The sequence below is a fragment of the Choloepus didactylus genome (assembly GCF_015220235.1).
Source record: "Choloepus didactylus isolate mChoDid1 chromosome 11 unlocalized genomic scaffold, mChoDid1.pri SUPER_11_unloc1, whole genome shotgun sequence".
In the NCBI taxonomy this organism is placed as follows: Eukaryota; Metazoa; Chordata; class Mammalia; order Pilosa; family Megalonychidae; genus Choloepus; species Choloepus didactylus.
In genome coordinates this window covers 3,661,875-3,687,867 of record NW_023637577.1, presented here as the reverse complement: position 1 = coordinate 3,687,867, position 25,993 = coordinate 3,661,875, and the positions used below count along the sequence as shown (strand labels likewise).

At 36.1% G+C, this 25,993-nt stretch overlaps 1 protein-coding gene across 2 annotated transcripts in view; it reads right to left on the bottom strand.

The window, feature by feature from the left end:
• Nucleotides 1-25,993, bottom strand: part of LOC119524462 (ankyrin repeat domain-containing protein 26-like) — a 224,687-nt gene that overhangs the window by 175,734 nt on the left and 22,960 nt on the right. Inside the window, exons 1-6 of one of the 2 annotated variants that reach the window (XM_037823151.1) lie at nucleotides 17,352-17,462; nucleotides 15,136-15,206; nucleotides 9,009-9,045; nucleotides 5,610-5,682; nucleotides 1,801-1,861; nucleotides 1,503-1,708 (exon numbers count right to left, since the gene is read on the bottom strand). The exons of the other annotated variant lie outside the window; for it this stretch is intronic. Coding sequence (XP_037679079.1) covers nucleotides 1,503-1,708; nucleotides 1,801-1,861; nucleotides 5,610-5,682; nucleotides 9,009-9,045; nucleotides 15,136-15,196 — 438 coding nt within the window. The 5' untranslated portion in view covers nucleotides 15,197-15,206; nucleotides 17,352-17,462. Of the gene's footprint in view, nucleotides 1-1,502; nucleotides 1,709-1,800; nucleotides 1,862-5,609; nucleotides 5,683-9,008; nucleotides 9,046-15,135; nucleotides 15,207-17,351; nucleotides 17,463-25,993 lie in introns of those variants that run through there. 2 annotated transcript variants of the gene reach the window in all.

Sequence of the window (25,993 nt, the reverse complement as noted above, 5' to 3'; positions counted from 1 at the left end):
TACATCATTATACAATTATTAGGCATTTCAAGTACCATTATGACATAAAAAAAGACATAAAATCCCATTTTAAAACTCACAAGGTTTATTTCCGTATGAATAGCATACAATAATTTTCTACCATATAACACACAGGATGGTAGTTAAAGACTGGAGAAAGGACATAGCATTAAAAAAATTAATAAATCTCTGATTAACCAAATGGAAGATTTTAAAGTCTTCAAATATGCCTATGATTATCAAGGAGGAGCTAAAAAAAATGAAGTCACTACGATTCCTGAGTTTTAGATAAGATATATGTGCAAAGTTTAACAACTATGAATACTAAAGTTAACATTTCCTGAAAATAATGAAATGTACTGGCTGCTGGAGTTACTTTAAAAAGTAAAAAAATCATCTGTCAGAGACAATTGTGTATGCTCTACTGGCAGCCTTTACTTCCTTATGATTATATGCTTCAATAATTTTAGAAAAAAAATCATAAATTGTGATTTCACCCATTTGACATGTGTATGCATGTGTCCATTACATGCAGACAGTATTTAGGTAAAGATAAATCAGAATCTCTCTAGGAAAAAAAAAAAAGTCTACTTTTTTTCTTTAATTTAAGAGTGTTTCAGCTTAAAATTTATTTTCTCATTTAATGGATGCAGATTTAGAGCCTCATTTATACAATCAGAAATTTCAATCTTATTTATAACAGTAATGAGTGAAAAGACTAAATGTCTATTTACTTATTCCTCTCTTTATTCTTAAGAGCTCTAAAACAGCTACTGAGTATGTACCAAAGAGTAGGACAATTAAGTCAGATATCACAAGAAACAAAAGGGCCAATTACCATAATTCACAGTAAATCTGATAAAGCTTAAAACAGACTTCACTATGAACAATGACCCTATGAACACAGAGTTTGCTAAATTAAATACAAGAAATTACTAAACATAAAAGGAGTAAAGATTAAATTTTCTTTCAGTTCTTCAAAGAAAATCAGCAATAAGTCATTCAGAAGAGTCTGAGTATTTTCTTTCATTACCTGGCTTTCTTTTCTTAATCTGCATTTAAAAAATTTCTATCATGTTCTATAATAGAGTTCCTGCTCTCATTTAACCCCACTATTTCTTTTTGTGTTTTTATAATAATCTCTTCCATCTTGACTCTCTTCAACCTCTCTATTCATCTTACCCTTTGTGAATGAATTCTTCTCCCTCATCCCCCTTCTCATTTACATATTTCTCCAGTTGTTCTTTTTGATGGCCTTCTAATTCTTTCCTTCCATAATGTCACACCAAAGAACTGTACAGTACCAGCAACTCTTCACAAATCTCAACCCTGTTCATCTATCCTGCTAGCTCTTACACTTGTTTTCTATTATGATCTTGGGGAGTTCTATTTCTTTCTAGAATCCTTGTCATCTCTAAGTTGATACACAATTAAGAGAATGGGGGTACAGAATGTGAGAAAACCATGGAAAAAGTTAAAAACAAAACAAAACACAACTTTACCTTTGTAGCACCAGGGACTGCTGAAGACACAAGGGGAGGTTTTAGAAGAGGGTCAGGTGATGGAAAGGCAGCATGAGGGAGGCCCTGGACTCTGACTGGCAACTTTTGGAGAGTTTCAACCACATCTTCTTCACGTGCACTATCAGAACTACTGTCCTCCAACAAGGTTCTATTTTCTGGTCTCACAATGCTACGATTTTCTTCTACTGCAGTAAAGACAAAGTAAAGAGTATACAAAAATATCTGTAATTTCAAATCAGTGAATAAAACAAGATTGGGCAGTCTTTAAATAGCTTACTGTTTTTCCTGAATTGCTGAGGAGCAGTCATTAGCTTTGTTAAGCTTGGTTTGGGGAGAGTCTAGGAAAAAACATAGTTTTAAGAATAATAAGTAACAAATTTGATAAAATGTATATAATTATAATATTAACTATTACTTTATGATCTAATACAAAGAACACAGCTTTGGAGACAATGTCATTCAGATGTGGATTCAAATCCCAGTTCTGCTATTTACTAACTCACCTACATCCTCCCATGGGTAAGGATTATGAGAAATTGTATAGTTTATCCCCAAAATGCTACTCCCTTTACCCATAACTGACATGATACAAAAAACTATGCTATCCATTAGATCGTTTTCTTAACCAAAATAATCTATAACAAAAACTTATCCCTGGGTAGTTTAGAGTATTATTGAAAAATACTAGCATTAAGAAATTTAAATTATTTGTTACAGTTTGAAATGTGTTTAGTGTCATGTTTGCATGATGTCTTGGTTTGGATGTATTATGTCCCCCAAAACACCATGTTCTTTAATGCAATCTTGTGGGGGCAGATGTATTAGTATTGATTGGTTGGAATCTTTGGATTAGGTTGTTTCCATGGAGATGCGACCCACCCATCTGTGGGTAATACCTTGATTAGGTTATTTCCATGGGGGTGTGGCCCTACCCATTCAATTTGGGTCTTCATTAGTTTACCTGAGACCTATAAGAGCTCAGACAGAAGGAGCTCAGTGTTGCAGCCAAGAGGGACATTTTGCAGGCGGCCACTGCAAGCAGACTTTTACTAGCCTAGAGTTTGCCTGGACAAAATGAAGAGAACACTCCCAGATGCCTACAGAGGAACATCCTGGGAGAAAGTCATTTTGAATCCAGAAACCTGGAGCAACCAGATGCCAGCCACGTGCCTTCTGAGCTAATAGAGGTTTTCCGGACGTCATCGGCCATCCTTAAGCAAAGGTACCTGTGCCAGTTTGTATATATTACATCTCCCAGAAAAAGCCATATTCTTTGATGTAATCTTGTGGGGGAAGAGGTATTAGTGTTGATTAGGTTGGAACTTTCTGGAGATGTGACCCACCCAACTGTGAGTGACACCTTTGCTCAGGGTGTGACCTCTGACAGAATGTTTCCATGAAGGTGTGGCCCCACCCATTCAGCATGGACCTTGATTAGTTCACTGGAGTCTTATAAAGGGGCTCACAAACAGAAGAACCTCAGAGCTGCAACTTAGAGAGACATGTTGAAGACGGTCATGAGAGCAGCTGTGAGTGATATTCTGAAGAACAGCTGCAGCTAACAGAAGACAAAAAGCCCCAAGCACAATATTTTGGAGACACCATTTTGAAACACAACCTGGGAGCAAGCGGATGCCAGCCACGTGCTTTCCAAGCTAACAGAGGTTTTCTGGATGCAAACAGCCATCCTTCAGTGAAGGTACCCAACTGACAATGCCTTACCTTGGACACTGTATGGCCTTAAGACTGTAACTGTGTAACCAAATAAGCCCCCTTTATAAAAGCCAATCTATTTCTGGTATTTTGCAAAATGGCACCATTAGCAAACCAGAAGAGTATCCTATTATTAATGTCTTTGTTTGGACACTTTTATCACCTTAGGACTGTAGATTTGTAACCTAATAAGCCCCCTTTATAAAAGCCAATCCATTTCTGGTATTTTACAAATGGCAGAATTAGTAAACCAGAACACATAATTTATATAGTCATCCAATTTATCTCATGTGGGGGGAAAATGTGGTAGTTTAGTTCTTGGTAGTACCTTACCAAGGGTTAGAATGGGTTAGAATTGCAGAAAGTACAGGTTGCTTCTTTTGTCAAAAAGCTAAAGACAAATGATTGTATAAATTCATCCCCTTCCAAGAAAGAGAAGAAATAAAAAAGAGAGAAAATCCTTGTGGAGCAATGACTGATGAATGAAAGTGAGCATACATACACAGACAGACATACACAGCTATTAACTATGCTTCAATGTACTACAATGGATACAAAAAAATAACTGAGAAAACATGAGGAACTGTTTAGTGTGAAGGAAAATTTAGGCTTAGAGTAAATAAAAAAGAAAAGAAAAAACAGGGTTAGGAGGCATGTGACATGACCAGTCAATCAAATACAAGCTTAGCCAAGACAGAAAAAGAAAGAACAGAATTACAAAAACATATGTGGAAAAATGTGTGTGTGTGTATGTATGTATCTCACAGATAACTACAGACTTTTGTTCATAGTAAGCCCCTAAAAACAATCATTTGTATTACTCTATGATTGTTTGTTTATAAATACTATGTAATAGTTTTAATTTTATCATTATAAAATAAGTCATTCAATTAGTTGAACACAGTCTTCTACCACTACATGAAAGCTCTAAATTATTACTAGAGAAAAAGAAAAATGGGAAAGGAAATGTTCCTAACACATAAACTCACTACTTAAGAGAAAGAACAGGTAATCAGAACGTCTAAGGAATAATGTTTGGCTTGAATACATATATTTAATAGAACATGGGTTGGAGCTAAAAAGGTTGATAAATTTTTGTCTACACTCTAATCTAAGCTCATTATTGAAGGGTACCAGAAAATATACTATGAACTTCTTTCTTAACATACTTCCTCAACATAACTCAAATGAACTTATACATCTTTAAATATTAAAAGGGAATATTAAATTTAAGCTATAGTTTTTGAAATTCAAATAGATATATAATGCATATTACATTACTTCTAATACCCTGTTATAGAAAAATCCATGTCTGCTCATTTACTCAGATGCAAAGATATTAAAATGGTTCTTACAAGATAGAAAAATCCATCTCTGCTCATTTACTCAGATTCAAAGATATTAAAATGGTTCTTACAAGCAAGAGCTTATTCTAGGTGCTCCAGGATATATGCAAAAATATTTCTTATCTTCAAGTAGCTTATAAAGATGCAGGGGCCCTAAAATGAATTTTTAATAACTATAATACAAAAACTTCTGAAATTTGGATTTTTTGAATGTTATCTAAGGGATTTTAATGGGTATTTTTAAAAATCATAATACCAAAAGTTTCTGAAATTAGAAATTTTAACATATGGTCATTAAGAGTCTGCTTCTAGAGCTGATTATTATTCTAGGCAAAACACGTAATCTGCAATTAGGTGAAGAGTTTCAAATATACTCTTCATAGAATGGTTTAGAAAACCCAGTAGAATCTCTTTGTAACAGAGATTTAGGGAAAGAGAATTTAAATATATAATTTCTCACTATTTCTAATATTGTTTTAATGTAAATAAAGAACAACGATGGAAACAGAAAAAGTTCTCACCTAAAAACTACAGGATACAAAAATAAAGAGTCCAAAAGAAAAAAAAAAAAAAAAAAAAACTATATGGTATATCCTGTATAGTTTTGGAACTGTAAGGTAACAGAGAGATTCCTTGATTGTTAAAACATGATTGGATCCATTAAAAATTTCATTGAACCATGAAAATTATAAAAGTCATATTAGTATGACTTAAAAGTCACAGTAAGAATCCTTATCCTTAACCATATTTCATATTTCCTCCACTGTGAGAAAGCTTTTCTCAATATAATTTTATTGTCACTAGGTATTTTCCTGCCAATCCATTTTTTCAGCCTCCACTCCCCAATCTTCATTTTTTGCCAAAGCAAAAAAATAAAAATAAAATTCAAATACTCATGTTTCTACAAAATGTTTTTTTTGTCCACCTCTCCATTACAAACAATGATAGGCAGACCACTACTAAATTTTAAGACTATATAAAACTAAATTCAGAGCAGGAAAATTAACTTCACCAGAGAGCACTTCACCTTGTGATCAAAATCGAAGTCTTTTTCATCTGGTGTAGGCCATGAATCATCAATGCCAGGTTTGATAGAAAGCCTTTAGAGCAAAAATATACAAACAAAATGAGTACGTTCATTTCTTTTTTAAGAATCTGGTGAAAAGCTGGCTATCTATATATTATACAATGTTTCTTGACATAATTAAAATTTGGCTAGATAAAAAGCATTAAGTTATTTCATTCTGATTCCACTTCTCCCAACCTATGAAATACTCAGGAAGACTCACTCTTAGTCCCTATAACAAAAAGTGCCAGCCAATATACTGACAAAGCCTGAGAATATTTTTCATCACCAAAGTCCTGGGTGCTGAACTGAAACTCTCAACTGACGTAACTTTTGTTACTTGAAGTAGAACAAAACTGATAACCAAAAACAAGGTAGAAAGATACAATGCCCCTTCTCCATGGTCTGTTCCTGGTTTAAAAACTAATCTCTGTCAAAAATGTAGTCCTGGTTCTTTAGCACCTTCTCAAGAAGGTGAAAGTACTGCTCCCCTTCCCTCCCTTTACTCTAAAACAGCACAGGGAGTCCCTGAAATGTTTGAAAACAAAATGTACAAAAGCCAAAAAACAAATTTATAAGTTGTTAGTGGGACTATTATTTCCAGAGAGGTTAAAACATTAAACATTACAAAATTCAATTTCTTTCCTGCCTTATTCAGGCCCACATAAACTAGCAAGACCATAAAAACCCAAACAGGCACTCAGATACCCCAGGAGAGACACTGCTGTGAAACAGGCTCCTGGTAGTTGTAACTCTCTCTCCCTAAGTGCTATCTCGGGATCTTCCTTCCTATGGGCTCTCACTCCTGTATCCCTCCTTCTGCAGGGCTCAGTGGCAGTCCCAATATTTAAATCTTCATTCTATGAAGACGGATTTCTGGAACAAGGATGGGCTCAAATGGCCAAGAGAAGGAACTCTCTATTTCTAGACAATGGAGTCTCAGTAACTAACCCCCAACACAGACATATTACCAACTACCCAAGTGAAGCTCACTGACTGATCTCACAACCAGCCACACCCTACCGTTCCCCTACATGTACAATGGAAGGACACCAGTAAATAAGGGAAAGGGTCATGGTTAAGGGACAACTATGCTGGGCCACAGACCTGGATAATCCAGCAACCTCTAGTCCCCTTCTACACAAGGGGGTCTGAGCCACCCTCTGTAAATGGTGGTGGAGGTAGATGAGACCACAGCCCTATCTGCTGTGAAGAGAATCTTCCCAGAGGCTCAAGTTATTTTAACATTTTTCAATAGAACTAATCTTGAAGTTTGTTAGTTCCTCCAAATAAAAAAATAAAAATAAAAATAAAAAAGGAGCCACCTCTTCAGCATCCCCTTGAACCCCTATGCCTTTCTAGAAAACATCCAACATCTTTGTCTTTCATCCCTATAATTTTTCTTTTATCAAATGTGTCATGAACCCTGATATTCTGATATCTCTTTTCTAAAACCCTTATTCCTATCTAACCCAGTGTTGTTCCTCTTCAAACTTGCCTCCCCTGCTAACTTCATGTTTATCCTCTTCCACTGTGGAAACAAAACCAACTGCCCACCTTTCTATTATTAACATACTCACTGTGCTGGTTTGAATCTTTTATGTACCCCATAAAAAGACTATATCCTTTTAATCCACTCTTGTGTGGGCAGAACTACTATGGGTGGGATCTTTTGATTAGGTTGTTTCCATGGAGATGTGAACACACAATTGTGAGTGGGACCTTTTGATTAGATTATTTCCATGGAGAAGTGACCCTGTCCATTCATGTTGGGTCTTAATTAGTTTACTAGAGTCTTCCATGAGAGGATAAAAGGCAGAGACATTTTGAAGAGAGCTCAGAGAAACACAGACCCAGACGTTTGAAGACGCTAAGCTAAGGGATGAAACCCAGAGCTTGTCACAGAGAAGCTAAGTGAGAACTCACAGCTGCTTAAGGAGAAAGACACTGGATTTAGAACCTGAAAGCAATACAATCTGGGAGAAAATGACCAGGGATGCCAGCCACATGCCTTCTCAGCTAACAGAGGTGTTCCAGATGCCATTGGCCTTTTCCTCAGAGAAGGTATCTACTACCTCTTGATGCCTTAATTTGGACATTTTCTTGGCCTTAGAACTGTAAATCTGTTAACTAATAAACTCCCACTGTAAAAGCCAATCCATTTCTGGTACATTGCATTTCCAGCAGCTTTACTAAACCAAAACACTCATCTACAGGATGCTAAAGAAGAAAGAGCATTGGGCTCAAACTTCAGAAACCTGAGTTCGAATCTCATTTCTGCCACTGACTATACGTAGGATCTAGATAAGTCACTTTAATCTCTGTGTTTCATGTTCTCAATCTGAACAACCACTTGGTAAGAAAGATGAATGGAGGTTGAAGTACTAGAGGGTGTTAGGATTAATTAATCTCGATCCTTCCTTAATATCCTGAAATTCTATGTTCTTATGATTCTGTCTATAGGAAAATGAGACCACTTAGCTGGCAGAAATGGAAAAAAAAATACAACAAAAGAAACACCAAGAAATGAAGAGAAGAAAGTAAAAAAATCAAGAAAAGATTATTTTTAAATTCATGAAAGAAATAGAGTCCAGGAAAAAGAATAAACTTCACAGAACTAGGCCAGGGTACTAGCCTGAAGACAAAACCAGACTGGAAAGTCACTCAGAACCCAAGTAGAGAATGAATATTATTAACACAAAATGGTCTATATGTAGATGTTCTCCATCATACAATACAGTAATTGATCTCTAGGGGGGCAGGTACCAGTTTACCGATGAAGACTGCACAAGAAAATCTTGCTTCTATAAAACCCATGATCCTGTGATGATAGCTAACTGAAAACTGCCCTAAAAAACTTCACGAGCAAAACAATGTACTGGTTACCACTCCAAAAGACAAATATACTAGGTCAAACTCCAGAACTAACCAAGTATCTTAGGAAATCTCTAAATCAGAGTTAATACATAACTATATATGACTTTCAAGGCCAATCTTCTCTGGACCCTGGGTCATTATCCCCATGATGCACAAGTACCAATCTATGCTGAGTCACCAGAGAAGGGACTGGTGGGAGTGGGAGGTGGGGCAGTCAGGCTGACAGTAAATCATGGTTCAGCTTCTTGTTAACTATGGGATTTTGAGTCAGTTCACCAACCTTTCTGGACCACAGTCTTTCAATCAGTACAAAGAAGATACAGCACAGCTACCTGGCAGAGCTGTTGTGATGACTATTTGAGATAACAAATGTTAAGCACATAATATGTTGTCTATCACAGAACAAAATACTCAACAAATGTTACTTTCTTGTCTCTGCATCCCCTTGGTTAATAGATAATTTAAAAATCTGTAAAATCCTACCTGCTCAAAGAGTCTTCTTCAGAATGCTCTTCCTCTCCTAAAGAAAAATTACATTTGAAATCAACAATAGAAATGTAGTGAATATTAAAAGAATGAGATTCTGATTGTTTATTACAAAGCAGTTCTTCGAGATCACATCTGAAGACTACACTAGAGTGACTATCAATTATACTATTGGTAGGCAATTTGATGCATTAAGAACTACTACTTCCCCTCCTTTGTATTTATCAAATGCAAGGAAAGGAGAATGTAATTTATCAAAATCTCAGACCTACAAGTAAATTGCTTACAATTACCATAATCCTAACCTAATCCTATCAGACTGACAGAAAATGGTATCATTAGCAGAATCAGCATAAGCTGACAGTGTCAAATTTAAATAACATGATTTCTCTGGACACCTGTCACAAGAGGCAATTAGAAGAGAGTAAATGTATTTTGTTGTGACACAACACAGCACTGAAGCTACTTAGTTGAGACTGTTTCATTGAGGATGAAATACCATACAATAAGGAAGCGAGGCCAATGAGCACTGTACTTTGCAGCAAACACTTTCCAGCCACCAATGGACAACAGCTCAGGGGAGTTCAGTGCACTTTCTCTAATCTGGGGAAGATACTGGAGAGTTCATTTAGTTCTAGCCATTTCCTCTATTTGTGATGCAATAAGGTTCAAGTTCAGCTGACATTTTACCTCCCATAATAAGAAATACTGGAGAGAACCCTCCTTTAAAGCTCTCTGAAGATCCACCCTGAACTGTACCTCAGTAGCACAAAGAGAAGCTTAAGAAGAAGCTGGGGCAAGTTGCCAGGGGGTATTACCAGAAATGCCAAAGAAAACCCAATTCCTATCGACTCACTCATGCAACCAGAATGTGCCATCGATTGTCCCTCTCCTTGATGGGAGAAATCATTCTTTTACATTGCATGTCAAGCAAAACAGTGGGACTTTCTAATGACAATCCCCATGACTGTGAAGGCAGCTGTAAAACATAAGCCACATTGGAGAGCACAGGCTGTTTGCATACTCATCCCCCACAGGAAGAAGATCACTGAGGAGCCTATTGATGCAACATCCACAGCAGTCATGCCCTGGCCTTATTTCCAATTGCCAGATGAGAACACAAGACTGTGATTCTATTTGATAAAGTATAGCCTCTTGAAACTGTCTCCTTGTAGTGCTAGAATGTCTATCTGGACCCACATCATAGAGCAAGATGGTCCAAACACTTAGTGCTGTGTAGTACTGCATCACAGCATTTTTCTCAACCCTCCCCATTTTGTGGCAAATGTCCACAGAAATCATGCTGTTTTCACTTGTAAGGCATATGCAGTCAGATCCTATGGTAATGTACAAAAAGGAGGATAAAGAACATCTTAAATGACTACATTTAATTATCTTGGAATGTTAATAATTTTTTAAAGTTCAAAAAGGCGGCAAAAGAACCTGCTATTACCATATAATATAATCATAAATTACCAAGACTTAGTTACCTTGAAAGTTGAAGATAACTAAAGATCAAGGTAACAGAAGATGGGTATTATTGCCAAAATTGAAGTATATGAAAGTACATAAAGCAAGAAATTCTAATCACATACTAAGGCAAGAAAAAAAACTAATAAAAATGACTGAATAGCTCATCATGTTTTATAAATATAAACAGGGATTCAGCATAACAGAAGTCAAGTGTGGAACATCCATATAATTAAAATAAGAATTTTTACTCTAATTTTAAATCAGAGATTAATATGCTTATTTTATCTCAAAATTGTACTGAAAGATTAATCACATAAAGAGGACAGATTATAATTACCTAATATTGCCACATTAATTTATACACAAATACCTATGTGTTGATTTACAAAAAAGTTAGGCAAGACCTACTTAGATGTGATGTGATTTATTTTTCCATATTTGGACATCAGAGGCAACAATCAGATAAATGAGAGACCTTTCCATGACTCTCAAATTGTTCTTTTGAAAAGGTTATCACCAAAAAAACTTTTAAAAGTTAAATGCAACTTACTTTTCAGTAATCTTACTCGACACAGTTGAAACTTCCTCTTTGAAGGACATTTTTTTAAAGTTTTGCAACATCATTTCCTCTGATTCCCCTAATTCTCTTTGATCAGTCTCCAATTTCTTTTACTAACTCCTTTTCCTTGGTCCACCCCTTAAATGTCAATATTCCCCAGAGTTTCATCACTGTTCTTCTCATTCACCATGTTCCCCATCACGGACAAGCTCATTCAGGCCTATGACTATGCCTAATAATTATAATCAGATTATTCCAAATCTGTATCTCCAACCTTAGGGCTCTGCCTCCAGATATAAACTTCTATTATATCATTACCTACTGAAAATCTCTACCTAGACAGTCCATCGACACTTCTAGAAAAAAGAACACTTCTAGATATTCTCAACACTTCTAGAAAAAAGCTTGTCTTCCCCGTGATCTTGCTGTTATCTGCCCAGCTGACTAATTCCTACTTGTCCTTCATGTCCAATTTAAATGCTCATGCACTAACTGGAAACCTATAAACCATCTTAGATTTCTCTCTCCCCTCCAACTTTTTCTATTCAATAAGCACTACATCACATTGCCTGCACCTTGTTCCTCTCTCTCTACTTTATGGTTCCACTGCCACTGCCATAAACATGGGTCCTTAACTGATGACTTTCACAGGAAAAAAAACACCAAATACTACTGTCATTTTCTAAATGAAAATAGTTTTTAAGCAAAACAATGAAAAAGACATAATGCCAAGGAAAAGACCAATATTTTACACTGAAGAAATTTATCTTCCTAATTTACCAATTTCACAAGAATGGATGGAGAGTTAGAAATGGACCGTTAAGGTCCAAGGACTGGTGATGAGGAAGCTGTGCCTCAGATACTGCAAAGCCTCCTTTGTCTCTAAGGTTCTTGACTTGGTTTTCTTCAATCTATCTTTTATATAGGGGTCAGCAAACTAGCACCGCAGGCCATATCCAGACTGCCATGTGATTTTGTAAATAAAATTTGATAGGAACACAGCCATGCCCATTCCTTTCACTATTGTCTCTGACTGACTCTACATGACAACAGCAGAATTGAATGGATGTGACAAGGACTGTAAAACCCACAAAGCCTAAAACATTTACTATCTACCTGTGCCAGTTGGAATGTATTATGTCCCCCCAAATGTCATTATCTTTGATGTCATCTTGTGTGGGCAGACTTATCAGTGTTAACTAGATTGTAATTCTTTGAGTGTTTCCATGGAATGTGCCCCACCCAACTGTGGGTGATGACTCTGGATAATTTCCATGGAGGTGTTGGCCCACCCATTCAGGGTGGGCCTTGATCAGTGGAGCCATATAAATGAGCTGACAAACACAAGGAATTCAGTGCAGCTGAGAGTGACATTTTGAAGAGGAGCTACAGCCAAGAGGGACACTTTGAAGAAAGCACAGGAACTGCAGATGACAGACAGTTTGAAGATGACCATTGAAAGCAGACTCTTGCTCCAGAGAAGCTGAGAGAGGACAAATATCCCAAGTGCAAGTAAGGGTGACATTTTTGAGGAACTGCAGCCTAGAGAAGAATGTCCTGGGAGAAAGCCATCTTGAAACCAGAACTTCGGAGCAGATGCCAGCCACATGCCTTCCCAGCTAACAGAGGTTTTCTGGATACCATTGGCCATCCTCCAGTGAAGGTAGCTGATTTCTGATGTGTTACCTTGGACACTTGGTGGCCTTAAGACTGTAACTGTGTAACCAAATAAACCCCCTTTCATAAAAGCCAATCCGTCTCTGATGTTTTGCATTCTGGCAGCATTAGCAAACTAGAACACTACCCTTTACAGGAAATGCTTGCTGATCCCTGCTTTATACCATAATCAGAGTGCTCTGGCACACAAATCTAATCTTGTTACTCCCCTGCTCAAAATGCTTCAGTGAATCCCTGCAGCAAACATTGCTGTCTCCCTACCCAATATTCTTTCCTTACTCTTCTTTCTTCCTAGAGACATACAATTCTGTTTGGATATTTATCACCCCAAGTGCCCAGAGAAGGTGGCCCCTCCCCAGCTCCAAAAAGTAATCTCAGTAATTACATTTCCTTTACCACTGACTGGCTTCAGGATGGGCATGTGATGTAATCCAGCCATGAAAATGTTAGGAAAAGCCCACTACAAGCTGTGGGTTTTCTCCCTATTTAAAAGAAACATGAAGAAAAGCAGCCTTTGTAGCCTTGATATTGTCAAGTGAGAACATGATGCTTGGAGCTATTGCTAATTAACCAACATGAAACGAGACAAAAACAAAACACTGACAATTGCACAGCTGAAAGGCAGAAAACCCCTGGGTTCTTGGTGACATCACTGAGCCACCAAAACACCCCTGGTGTTGGTTCAGGCACTTTTAGTTAGGTCATTTCTTATTTGCAGCCACTAGTGTGCTGGCTGACAAACTTCCTATGGTCTACAGGATAAGCCTACTCCTTTCTATGGTATTACAGTCTTTTATAAGCTTGTCATAGTTATGTATACACTCATTACCAACCATTCCCACATCACATTTTATGCACCAGCAAAACTGAACTGCTCAAAAGTCATAAAAAGTTCTCTCATGCACCTTAGCCTTTGTACTTGCTGTTCCTTCTGCCAAACATGTAATCTAGTTAGCTGTTTTCTTCTGTCAAACCTCATCCTCCTGCCTCTTACCTGGAAAACTTCTACTCACTCTGCAAGCTTATCTTAAATCCTACCCACTTTTTTAAAGTTCTAATTCCTCAACATAGACTTAAGTGTCTGGCACATATCAAACATCAAACATGTATTAATAAATGATAATGATAATTGCATGCTTCTGGAGGGCTTCTAGCACATAGTAAGCACTGATTAAAGTATAGTAAATAGTAATAATAACAAGCACTTGGAGGGCAGGGCCTGTGTTTTTAAAATGTTTGTATTCTGCAACATTAGAATAATGCTTAGTACCTAAAAGACACTTGATAGTTATTTAAGTGGACAAGGGAATAAATGAATAAGTATTTTTTTAAATTCTATTGAAAAACCACAGAACAGTTCTATTCTATTATGAGCACCCTGAAGATCAAAACTGTCTATTTCATTTTTGTGTCTACTGCTACTTGCAAAATCCAACTCACAGAAGTTCTTTGACAACTGTCCACTAAATTAAAGGGGTCTTCTTGCAGTTCAGATTGTACACTACACTAGATGCCACATCAGGCCCAACTTTCACTGTAGCATTCTGTTATTGTGAAATGCTTTTGTCATTTCATTATAATTTGTTGAATCCACAGGTGGGCTACTTGACATTTTTATGCTAATCTTTTGGCTGAAGGCAATAAAGCAACTTGTTCTAACAAATTTACAAAATTACTAAATCATGACAATTATCCAAAAGATAGGAGAAAGTGTCTTGTTCTAATGAGGTCAATATATCTCACTGTGTTTTAATTTATATGAAGAATGAAGCCAAAATAATGAGGTCTTGTTGGTATGACAAAATGTAAAATAAGTGGTGTCTCAAAAAGGACTTGCTTTTCTGACTTCTGTACTATCAGTAGGTATCTTTAAAAAAACATGTACTGGTGTTAGAGCATACTAAATTTTTCAGTTCTTACTGATTGGTCATTTGTTTATGGTACCAGCAAGGTAGTGCTGAGTTCCTATTTTAAAGACAGCTATTTTTTTAGTGACACAAATCACTATGCAATAACTAATATTCATTTACTAAACGTAATCCATTTGCTGCAAAAATAAAATAAAATACCCATTTTTATAATGTGTCCAATTTGTTGTGATGTGATTATATAGGAAACATACAACATTCTAACTTAAAATTCTTTTTTCTTATTTACAGAAACATATATGGGATTTCAGGGGCCATGATTAAATAAGTAAATTTCTTTTCAGACAATATACTGTTTCAGAATATAAACTGCTTACAATTAACTTCTTAAAAAATTCTGAATTCTAGACTATTAAGCAAGAAAAAACACATGAATTTACACATTGATTTTTTAACTTGCTCTTTCATTATATCAAAACTTTCTTGCTCTGATTTTCTTTATCTATGGTAGAACCATGAAGCATAATTCCACTGTCAGAAGTCTTACCTGGATTATTATTTTGAGAGGAACTCACAGGTAGCTTTTTCTTTCTATACTCAGAAATCATTTTGCGACTGCTATGTATAAAAAAAATTGGATAATATTACTACTTTAATGCTCATATAAAGAACATTTGTTATATACATTAAATGATTCTCAAAAGATTCGGATGATGACGGAGCTAAGAATTCAGAACTTTAATTATCCCATATACTACAAAATACAAGCTCTGCAAACTTTTTATTATGCATTTAACTAAAGAAGAAGAAAAAAATAAAAACAACGTGAAGTGGTCCTGAATTCAGGGCAGTAAATTAGCTGGAGTTAGTGGGACACAGTGGAAATTTTCCTACACTCAGCAGCAGTCCTAGCTCTGTAACACAAACTATTTGTCCTTAGACAAGTCCCTGCTCTGAGGCTCAATGTCTTCCTCTACAAACCAGGGATCTTTCTGTCCCACTTCACCCAAGTGTTATGAGGATTTAATGGGCTAATATACAAAACACTGCTCATAGAAATAGTGAAGCAATGGAATAATTTGTCTTGAACTTTATTGCTGAAACTATTTTGGTATCTCAACTAAAACCCAATGCAGTTTTCTCATAAGTTTAAACATACAAATATTGCAGGTTTCAAAAAAATGTTATTAAGACCTAATTTTGGATATTCTTTGTGGTTTGTAATTTCAGAGCATCTTAGCTACTATATACCTTGTAACTAAATATGCTTATATTATAAATATACTACCTCAATAAATTAGATAACATAATTGGCACCTGTTATTGTAGTTAATCACACCAAGGGCAGAAAACTAATAGAGGTGAAGACCTGGCTTGGACTACTATTCTTTCTTTACCAACCCAAACTCTGATCTTTATTAGAATGATGCTTAATTTCCATGTTTATCTTGTATTGTCTTGGAAGATGTAATTCTTCTTTAATACATGGATACTGATGTGTCATGGAGGAGGCTTAGCTCTCCTAAGTCCAACTAACCTCTCATAGATCCAGAGAACTCTGCTGAATGGCCACCTTCTGAGGCAGAATTTGAAAATTATGCAAGCTTTTGAAAAGTTGAAGTGAAGATGCAAGTCCTTGGGAGATTTTCATTATTATGGAAATAGATCATTTGAGGGGCTGACCTTAATTATGGAATCTAAACAAGTTGGCACCCACTACTACTCTGGGGAAAGATGATATGGGACTTTTGACAGCCTAAGAAAAGGTGCTCCACAGGACTAAAGGGGCCTTGGGGTACATATTTAGTAGCAAAGATGAAAGGAAACTCTGATCTCTTCCTGCAGGATTATATGAACCTCTCTGACAATCAGAATGGTTCCAACTAATATCTGCTGGCAGAAAAGGCAAACTCAGGCCTCAAAGGGTAATTCACCATGATGATCTAGGCTCCACACAACATACTGGGGGGAGAGAAAGGGGAATATCAGTTTTCTTACTAAGTGTGCAGTTAAAGGTAGAAGGACCAGCAGCCAGGGCAGGATACTGGTGTTCTGGAAACAATGACTGAGCATATAAGTGCATGTGAACCAAAAAAAAACTTGTAACTCTGAAGACTAAGTGTGGGTCACCACCGAAGACTGTGAGGGGTCTGGATCAGCAAAGACATCCTTGTAGGAAAGGTCAATCATGACTGGACTCTAGGACCAGACTTCAACAGCAACACTGCAGCAACAGAAGCAATGGAAACACTAGAATGTCCTTCTTTCCTCCACTTGACTTGTGAAAGAAGATTGTGTTTTTTTGGACTTAGTAAATCCCACTGGATTCTTGGAAAATTCAAGGGGGTGGGGATAGGTGATAGCACCAATAAAGGATTTTCTGCAAACCTGGACATTTCAAGACTCAAATAATTAATTAGAAAAATCCAAGATGTGACCCTATTTGTACCCCATGCATAAAGGTGATACTTGGAATAAAACTGATAAAATTTAGGAGCACTAAGAATAAATGTCTTAAAAATCCTGAGCCTTACCTCTTCCCATCAAGAATGTGGCATTCACTGCTCCTTCTAACTTGTCTAGCCTGAGAATGCACTTTGCTTCTTATATAGTTTCTGGCTGCTGACATGAACTAACTCACAGCCATTCTAAGACATCCTGAACCAAACTATAAAATCTGCCTCACCGGTTTTCTTGGTAACAGTTGTGATTACCTTAAACCTCACTGATTAGTAATAACTAGTATATAATATAAACACTTACATAATAAAACCATTAAGAAGAGCATATTCATCTGCAGTCCATCCACAGAAATCTCGAGAAAAGACATCAATACCTTTCTGAAGAAGAAGACTGACTATATTCGTTGCGTCAAAATTTACAGCAAGCATGAGGGCTGTTCTAAAATAACAGAAAGATAACTTCACCCTCAAGAACTTTAATCAAACTACTTAAACAGCTAATTTGATATATACTTTACCAAGCTAATATTTTCCCTGTCTGTAGAGCAGTGACTAGTTACAGACACTAACAGACATAAACATCTTGATTGCTCATGTGATTATCTTCATAAATTACCTCCAAGGCTATAAGGAAGGGAAAAAGCAAAAGGAAGCTTGTCCCATTGTGGTATTAGTAGTAGATAATTTAAAGTCCCTTGATGGACAAGAAACTATACTGAGGTCACTTATCTGAAGTAGGTAAAGATTTAAAGGAAGGATTCTTCATTTCTTCCCTATTCTGATATAGTTAATTAACACATAATTCAAATTCAACTAGGGATAAGTGAAAGCTTTGCAGGCTTAAAATAATAATATTAATAATGGCAATAATAACAGTCATAATAGTTATATTAATGATGCTGATAAGCATGTGGTAGGCATTGAATTAAATGCCATATATATATAAATATATATATATATTCTAACTTACAAGCACCACTGAAGCATGTATTAGTATCCTCCCTTTCATATCAGAAAATATATTTCATGATGGTAAGTAATGTTCCCAAGTTTAGAACCCTACCAAGTAGGAAAACCAGGAATTAAACTCAGTCTTCAGTGCATCTAAAGCCCATCTCTTTTCTCTTTATCATTCACCTAAGTCTTGTCTTCATTAAAGGAAAAGATTATTTAATGAAAGCTATTTTCCTGACCTCTGCCCATACCATTTACAAATAAAAACATCTTTAAGATACTAGAAATGAAAAAAGATAAAAAATGATGAGCCCATAATAACTGGAAAGAGTCATAGTCAAGTAGCAATAATCTAATGTCAGTATTATTCAAAGTAAGCAAGTTAAAGCAGTCATCCAAAAGAAAAAATGACTTTCAATATTTATGTTTAATAAAGCATCTTTTAAGGAAAAGTATATAAGAAGCAGAGGTTAATACTACATGAGAATTAAGAAATTCAGTGTTTTCTCACATTGAACCACCCCTGCATGGTTACTGAGTTCTAGCTCCATTCCATTATGGTCAGAGAGTGTGCTTTGAATAATTTCAATCTTTTTAAATTTATTGAGGCTTGTTATACCCCAGCATATGATCCATCCTTGAGAACATTCCATGAGTACTAGAAAAGAATGTATATCCTGCTACTTTGGGATGTAACGCTCTACAAATATCTGTTAAGTCTAATTCTTTTACCAAATTGTTTAGATTCTCAATTTCCTTATTGGCTCTCTGGTTAGTCTATCTATAGAAGAGACTGGTGTATTGAAGTCTCCCACAATTATTGCAGAAACATCTACTGCTCCCTTCAGTTTTGCCAATGTTTGTCTCATATACTTTGGGAGCATCTTGATTGGGTGCACAGACATTTATGATTGCTGTATCTTCTTGGTGAATTATCCCTTTTATTAATATATAGTGCCCTTCTTTGTCATTTATGACATCTTTGCATTTAAAGTCTATTCTATCTGATATTAGTGTTGCTACCCCTGCTTTCTTTTGGCTCCTACTTGCATGGAATATTTTTTCCATCCTTTCACTTTCAATCTCTTTGTGTCACTGCATCTAAGATGGGTCTCTTGTAAACAGCATATCAATGGATCATACTTTTTAATCCATTCTTCCAATCAGTATTTTTTAATTGGGGAGCTTAATTCATTCACATTCAGTGTTATTACTGTGCAGGCAGTTCTTGAATCAACCATCTTATCCTCTGGATTTTAGTTCTCAGATATATTTTCCCTCTCTCTTTCTCTTCCATTTAAGTTATCCTTACTAATACTCTTCAGTACTGTGCTCTTCTCCAGACCTCTCTCTCCTTTCTTTTTCTCAGCCAGTAGAAATCCCTTTTATATTTCTTTCAGGGCAGGTATTCTAGTTTGCTAATGCTGCCAGAAAGCAAAACACCAGACATGGACTGGCTTTTATAAAGGGGATTTATTTGGTTACACAGTTACAGGCTTAAGGCCATGAAGTGTCCAAGGTAACACATCAGCAATCAAGTACCTTCATAGGAGGATGGCCAATGGTGTCCAGAAAACCTCTGTTAGCTGGGAAGGCACGTGGCTGGCATCTGCTCCAAAGTTCTGCTTTCAAAATGGCTTTCTCCCAGGACGTTCCTCTCTAGGCTGCAGTTCCTCAAAAATGTCACTCCTTGTTGCATTTGGGGTATTTGTCCTCTCTTACCTTCTCTGGAGCAAGAGTCTGCTTTCAACAGCCATCTTCAAACTGTCTCTCATCTGCAGCTCCTGTGCTTTCTTTAAAGTGTCCCTCTTGGCTGTAGCACCTCTTCAAAACATCACTCACAGCTGCACTGAGTTCCCTCTCTCCATCAGCTCATTTATATGGCTCCAGTGACTCAACTTAGACCCATCCCAAATGGGCGGAACAACATCTCCATGGAAATTATCCAATCAGAGTCATCACCCACAGCTGGGTGGGGTGCATTCCAAAGAAACACTCAAAGAATTACAATCTAATCAACACTGATAACGTCTGCCCACACAAGATTACATCAAAGATAATGGCTTTTGGGGGACACAATATATTCAAACTGGACACAATATATTCAAACTGGCACAGCAGGTCTCTTGTTAACAAATTCTCTCAGCATTTGCTTGTCTGTGAAAATGTTAAACTCTCCCTCAATTCTGAAGGAGAGCTTTGCTAGATAAAGAATTCCTGTCTGGGAATTGTTCTCTTTCAGTATCTTAAATATGTCATACCATTGCTTTCTCACCTCTGTGGTGCCAGCTGAGTAGTCAGTACTTAGTCTTATGAGCTTTCCCTTGTATGTGGTGAATCACTTTTCTCTTGCTGCATTCAGGACTTTCCCCTTCTCTTCGGCATTTGATAATCTGATTAGTATATGTCTTAGAGTGGGTTTATTTGGATTTACTCTATTAGGAGTTCATTGGGCATCTTGGTTTTGCATATTTATGTTTTTTAGAAGGGTTGGGAAGTTTTCCCCAACCATGTCTTCAAATACTCTTCCTAGCCCTTTTTTCTTCTCTTCTCTTTCGGGGACACAATAATTCTTATATTTGTGCACTTCATGTTGTCTATCATTTCCCTGAGATGCATTTCAAATTTTTGATTTTTTTCACCATTTGTTCTCTGATGCATTCACATTCAATTGCTTTGACTTCTAGTTCACTTATTGTTTCTTCTGCAATATTATATAATGTAACACAACATATTAAAAAATTGAAAGGGAAATATCAAGTGATCATCTCAATAGATGCTGAAAAAGCATTTGACAATATTCAGCATCCTTTTTTGATAAAATCACTTCAAAGGATAGGAAATTGAAGGAAACTTCCTCAATATGATAAAGGGCATATATGAAAAACCCACAGTCAGCATAGTATTCAACAATGAGAGACTGAAAGCCTTACCCCTAAGATCAGGAATGAGACAAGGATGGCCACTGTCATAACTGTTATTCAATGTTGTGCTAGAAGTTCTAGCCAGAGCAATCCAGCAAGACAAAGAAACAAAAGGCATTCAAATTGGAAATGAAGGAGTAAAACTGTCATTATTGGCAAATGATATGATCGTATATTTGGAAAATCCTGAGGAATTGATGACAAAGGTACTTGACCTAATAAACAAATTCAGCAAATTGGCAGGATACAAGATTACTGTGCAAAAGTCAGTAATGTTCCTATATACTAGAAATAACCTAATGAAGGGACACTCAAGAAAAAATTCAATTCACAATAGCAATTTAAAGAATCAAGTGCATAGGAATAAAGTTAACCAAGGATGTAAAAGACTGCTACACAGGACATTACATAACTTTACTAAAAGAAATAAAAAGAACCTAAATAGGTGGAAAATTTCCATGTTCATGGATAGGAAGGCTAAATAAACATCATTAAGATGTCAATTCTACCCAAACTGATCTACAGATCAACACAATTCCAATCAAAATTCAATACACTTTTCAGACTTGGAAAAGCTAGTTATTAAATTTATTTGGAAGGGAATGGGGCCTCAAATTGCCAAAAACATTCAAAAAAAGAACCAAGTAGGAGGACTTACACTTCCAGACATTAAAGACTACTATAAAGCCACAGTAGTCAAAACAGCATGGTACTGGCACAAAGATAGACATATAAATCAATGGAATCAAATCAAGAGTTCAGAAATAGACCCCCAGCTCCATGGTTTACTGATTTTTGATACAGCCCCCAAATCCACTGAACTGGGACACAACAGTCTCTTCAACAAATCAGGTGGGAGAACTGGATAGCCATATCCAAAAGAATGAAAGAGGACCCATACCTCACACCCTATTCAAAAATTAACTCAAAATGGATCAAAGATCTCAATATAAGAGACAGCACCATAAAACTCTTAACAGATAACACAGGGAAACATCTTCAAGACGTAGTATCGGGAGGTTACTTCTTAGATCTTACACCCAAAGCATAAGCAACAAAAAATAGATAAATGGGAACTCCTCAAAACCAAAAAGCTTCTGTACCTCAAAGGAATTTGTGAAAAAAACTAAAGAGGCAGCCAATGCAATGGGAGAAAATATTTGGAAACCATATATCTGATAAGAGACTGATATCTAGCATATATAAGGAAATCCTACAACTCAATGACAATAGTACAAACAGCCCAATTATAAAATGGGCAAAAAATATGAAAAGACATTTCTCTGAAGAGGAAATACAAATAGCTATAAAACACATGAAAAAACATTCATCTTCACTAGCTGCTAGGGAAATGCAAATCAAAGCTACAATGAGATACCATTTCATACCAACAAGAATGGCTACTATTAAACAAACAGGAAACTACAGATGCTGGAAAGGATGTGGAGAAATTGGAACTCTTATTCATTGCTGGTGGGAATATATAATGGTACAGCCACTGTGGAAGACAGTTTGGTGGTTCCTCAGAAAACTAGATATCGAGTTACCCTACGATTCAGCAATTTCACTTCTCAGTATATACTCAGAAGATCTGAAAGCAGTCACATGAACAGACATTTGTACACCAATGTTCATAGTGCCACTGTTCACAATTTCCCAAGGTGGAAGCAACCCAAGTGTCCTTCATCAGACGAGTGGATAAACAAAATATGGTATATACATATGATGGAATACTGTGCAGCAGTAAGAAGGAATGAGGTCCTGAAACATATGACAACATGATGAACCCTGAAGACATAATGCTGAGTGAAATAAGTCAGACACAAAAGGAGAGATATTGTATGTTACCACTACTATGAACTCCCTGAACAATGTAAAATCAGTGTCTTATAATGTAGAATATAGGGGACCTGGACATAGACAGAAGCTAGTGAAGTGTGAATGATAATCTAGTATTTACAGACATGTTAATAACAGTGAACTTAAATGTATGGGAATGGACAGGGGTGATGATTCTTCATTATTGAGACTGTAAGTATTCAGTGCCACATGAAGGCAAACATGATTGAAAGGGTTTGTTTAAAGGTATGTATCCCACAAGTGCTTGCATGATCTACTTCTAAGGTATGACATGGGTACAAAGAGTTAACAACAGAATGGTATATGGGAAAAACTACATATTGCACATTATAGACTATATATGAGTAGTATAGACTATATTTAATAGGAATACCTTACCAGTACCATAGTAATAACAGGGTTAAATAACCAGGGGCTGATAAGAGCTTTGGGGTATTTTGGGTTATGATAATTGTTTAAAAATTTGACAGTGGCAATGACTGTACAACTAAGTAAAGATAATGTGAGACATTCTTTATCTTGGACAGAATATATATTACATGAAATTAGGAACCCTCTACTTAATAAGTCAAGCTCCTGATCTAGAGTCTTACTCTAGTGAAACTAATGGCTGTAAAGAGGAAGCTAAGCCTACCTATAATTACACCTAGGAGTCACCTCTAGAGAACCTCTTTGCTTTTCAGATATGGCCTTTTTCTCTCTAAGCCCAATTCTGCAAATAAATAGATTAACCTACCCTCTTTGTAGGACATGACCCCCAGGGGAGTGAATCTCCCTGGTGACATGGGACATGACTCCCAGGAATGAGTCAGTCCCTGCCATTGAGGGATTGAGAATGCTTTTTTGACCAAAAGGGGGATAAAAAGTAACAAAATAAGGTTTCAGTGGCTAAAAGATTTCAAATAGAGTCAAGAGGCTATCTTGGAGGTTACTCTTATGCAAGTTTCAGGTAGATAAACCAAATGCCCACAGTATGCCAAGCCCTAATCAACAGTAGTCCAAAAATACTCAAGAATACCTAGATCTCTATCTGAGACTCTATAAAAGTTTCACTAAGCTTACTTTTCAGAAACTTGAATCCCCCAGACTGTTCCTATGCCAGATAAATCCTAAAATCCCAGAGGCAACAGCCTCTCCAATAACATCAACCAGATGCATGCCCCTTCCCCATAATGTTGACACCCCTTTTTAATATGAACAAGTTATGCTGGTCACTGCACAGATATCCCTGAAGACTGAGATGGTAATCAACTGACAAGACAGGATTTAACAAAGGATTACAAATACTGAACCTTTATATAATTTTTTTTTTTAGTTTCTAGAGTGCTAGAATAGCTAGAAGGAAATAACTGACATTGTGGAACTGTAACATATAACATGCTTTGAACTTTGCTCTATAGCAACTCGTTAAACTATACTTTGAAAGTTATCATATTTTTGTATTTACATTATATTTCACAATAAGGAAATAACTGAAAGGATGGAATAGTAACCCATAACATTCTTTGAAATTTGCTCTGTAACTACTTGTTAAATCATACTTTGAAAGTTATCTTCTTTCTGTATATGTGTTACACTTCAAATAAAAAAATTAAAAAAATAAATTCAGTATTGCATCATAAAGTAAAATAAAAATTAGAGTCTGTAATTTACAAAATCATTACTATGAGATCATATGACAAAAAAATCAGATTATAAATCACAAACATCAACCAATATCATAAAGGAATATGAAATCCTGCTACATCCTGGATTTCATGTTGCCCCATCAGAAAAACTACTTTTCTACTATCTGATGATTTGTGTTATTTTTCACCATAATCACAAGTTAATCCTTTTCTTATTAATTCAATCTCTCTGACATGAGTGGTTCTTACCACTCTAGAACACCACTGAGGTTTAAAAAAAGAAAGAACTACTGTACCATTTTGTCTTATCAACTGCATGTATATTTGCTTCTTTCTTTACTAAAAATTCCACCATTTGCTGTTTGTTTTCATCTACAGCAAGTAAAAGTGGTGTGAAGCCATCCTGAAAATTAGTAAAAGCAATTTATAATTTACAAAATTACCTATTTTCTCAAGTGAATTTAAAACCTTAAAAAAGATTACTTCCATTTCATCTCACATTTGCATGGCCAATTCCCTTTATAATTTGGAGATTTGGCCAAAAAAGGAAAGAGTAAGTAATAGAATACATAACAAAAACTGGATTTAATTTTCCTGGGTAGCAGTGGAACAGAGCCTACTAAACTCAAACTGTACCTTAATTTCATTGTGCATAAAATACTTTCCTCCCAGCTTCCCATCAAGATATTTGAGATTTGAGAGCAGAGGTTAGACTCTTATCTAAGTGGCTATTTCTGCCAGAATAGGATGTCAGTTAATTATTTGTTTTTCTGTCTCATTGCCCAATTCACTCAATTTGATTTCCTCACAGACTGCCTAAAACTGATCTCTAGGCAAGTTTACAACTCACCCTTTTCCAAACTGAGAATTATCATCCACAGAATTGAAGAGCACCTTGCCTAAACATAAAAACTGAAAAAAAAAAATCTCCTCTTGATATTTTCCCTCAATTACTAAATTTCCAAATTGATCTGAATATTTCTGATTGTTCTCTCCTTTTTCTTTTCCTTTTTTTTCTCTTTTAAATTAAGCCTTGGCCACTGAAAGATAAATCACTTTTATATAAACATTTTTTATAAAACAGGAACTGTCAAAAGCAGCAAGAATTCTATTTATTGTAAAATGCTTTTGTCTAGTTTATTTTAATAAACCCTGTTTCCAAACCAAATATGTAAAATAGACCCTACTTATGTCAAGATTAAAATAAATTTATTTCAAATATTTTGTAAATGAAGCTAGTAGATCTCTACCTCGTTTCTTGCCTCAATATTTGCATTGTATGAAAGCAGTTTGGCTGCTATTGGTATATGCTGAGCACAGACAGCATAGTGTAGAGCCGTGTTGCCACTGGCATCCGTAATATCTGGGTCAGCACCATGTTGTAGCAGAATGGTTGCACATTCCTCTTCGTTCCATTGTATAGCCTGTCAGTATTAGAAGGAGAAACAGACTTCAAATTCTAGGAATTAAGAATAAACAGTCCAAATATTTCACCAATTAGTTACACAAATCTCTTTTTATCCTAAGTATTTAAGTCAAATCCATCTCATGCTGAAACAGTTGGCCACTACATACCT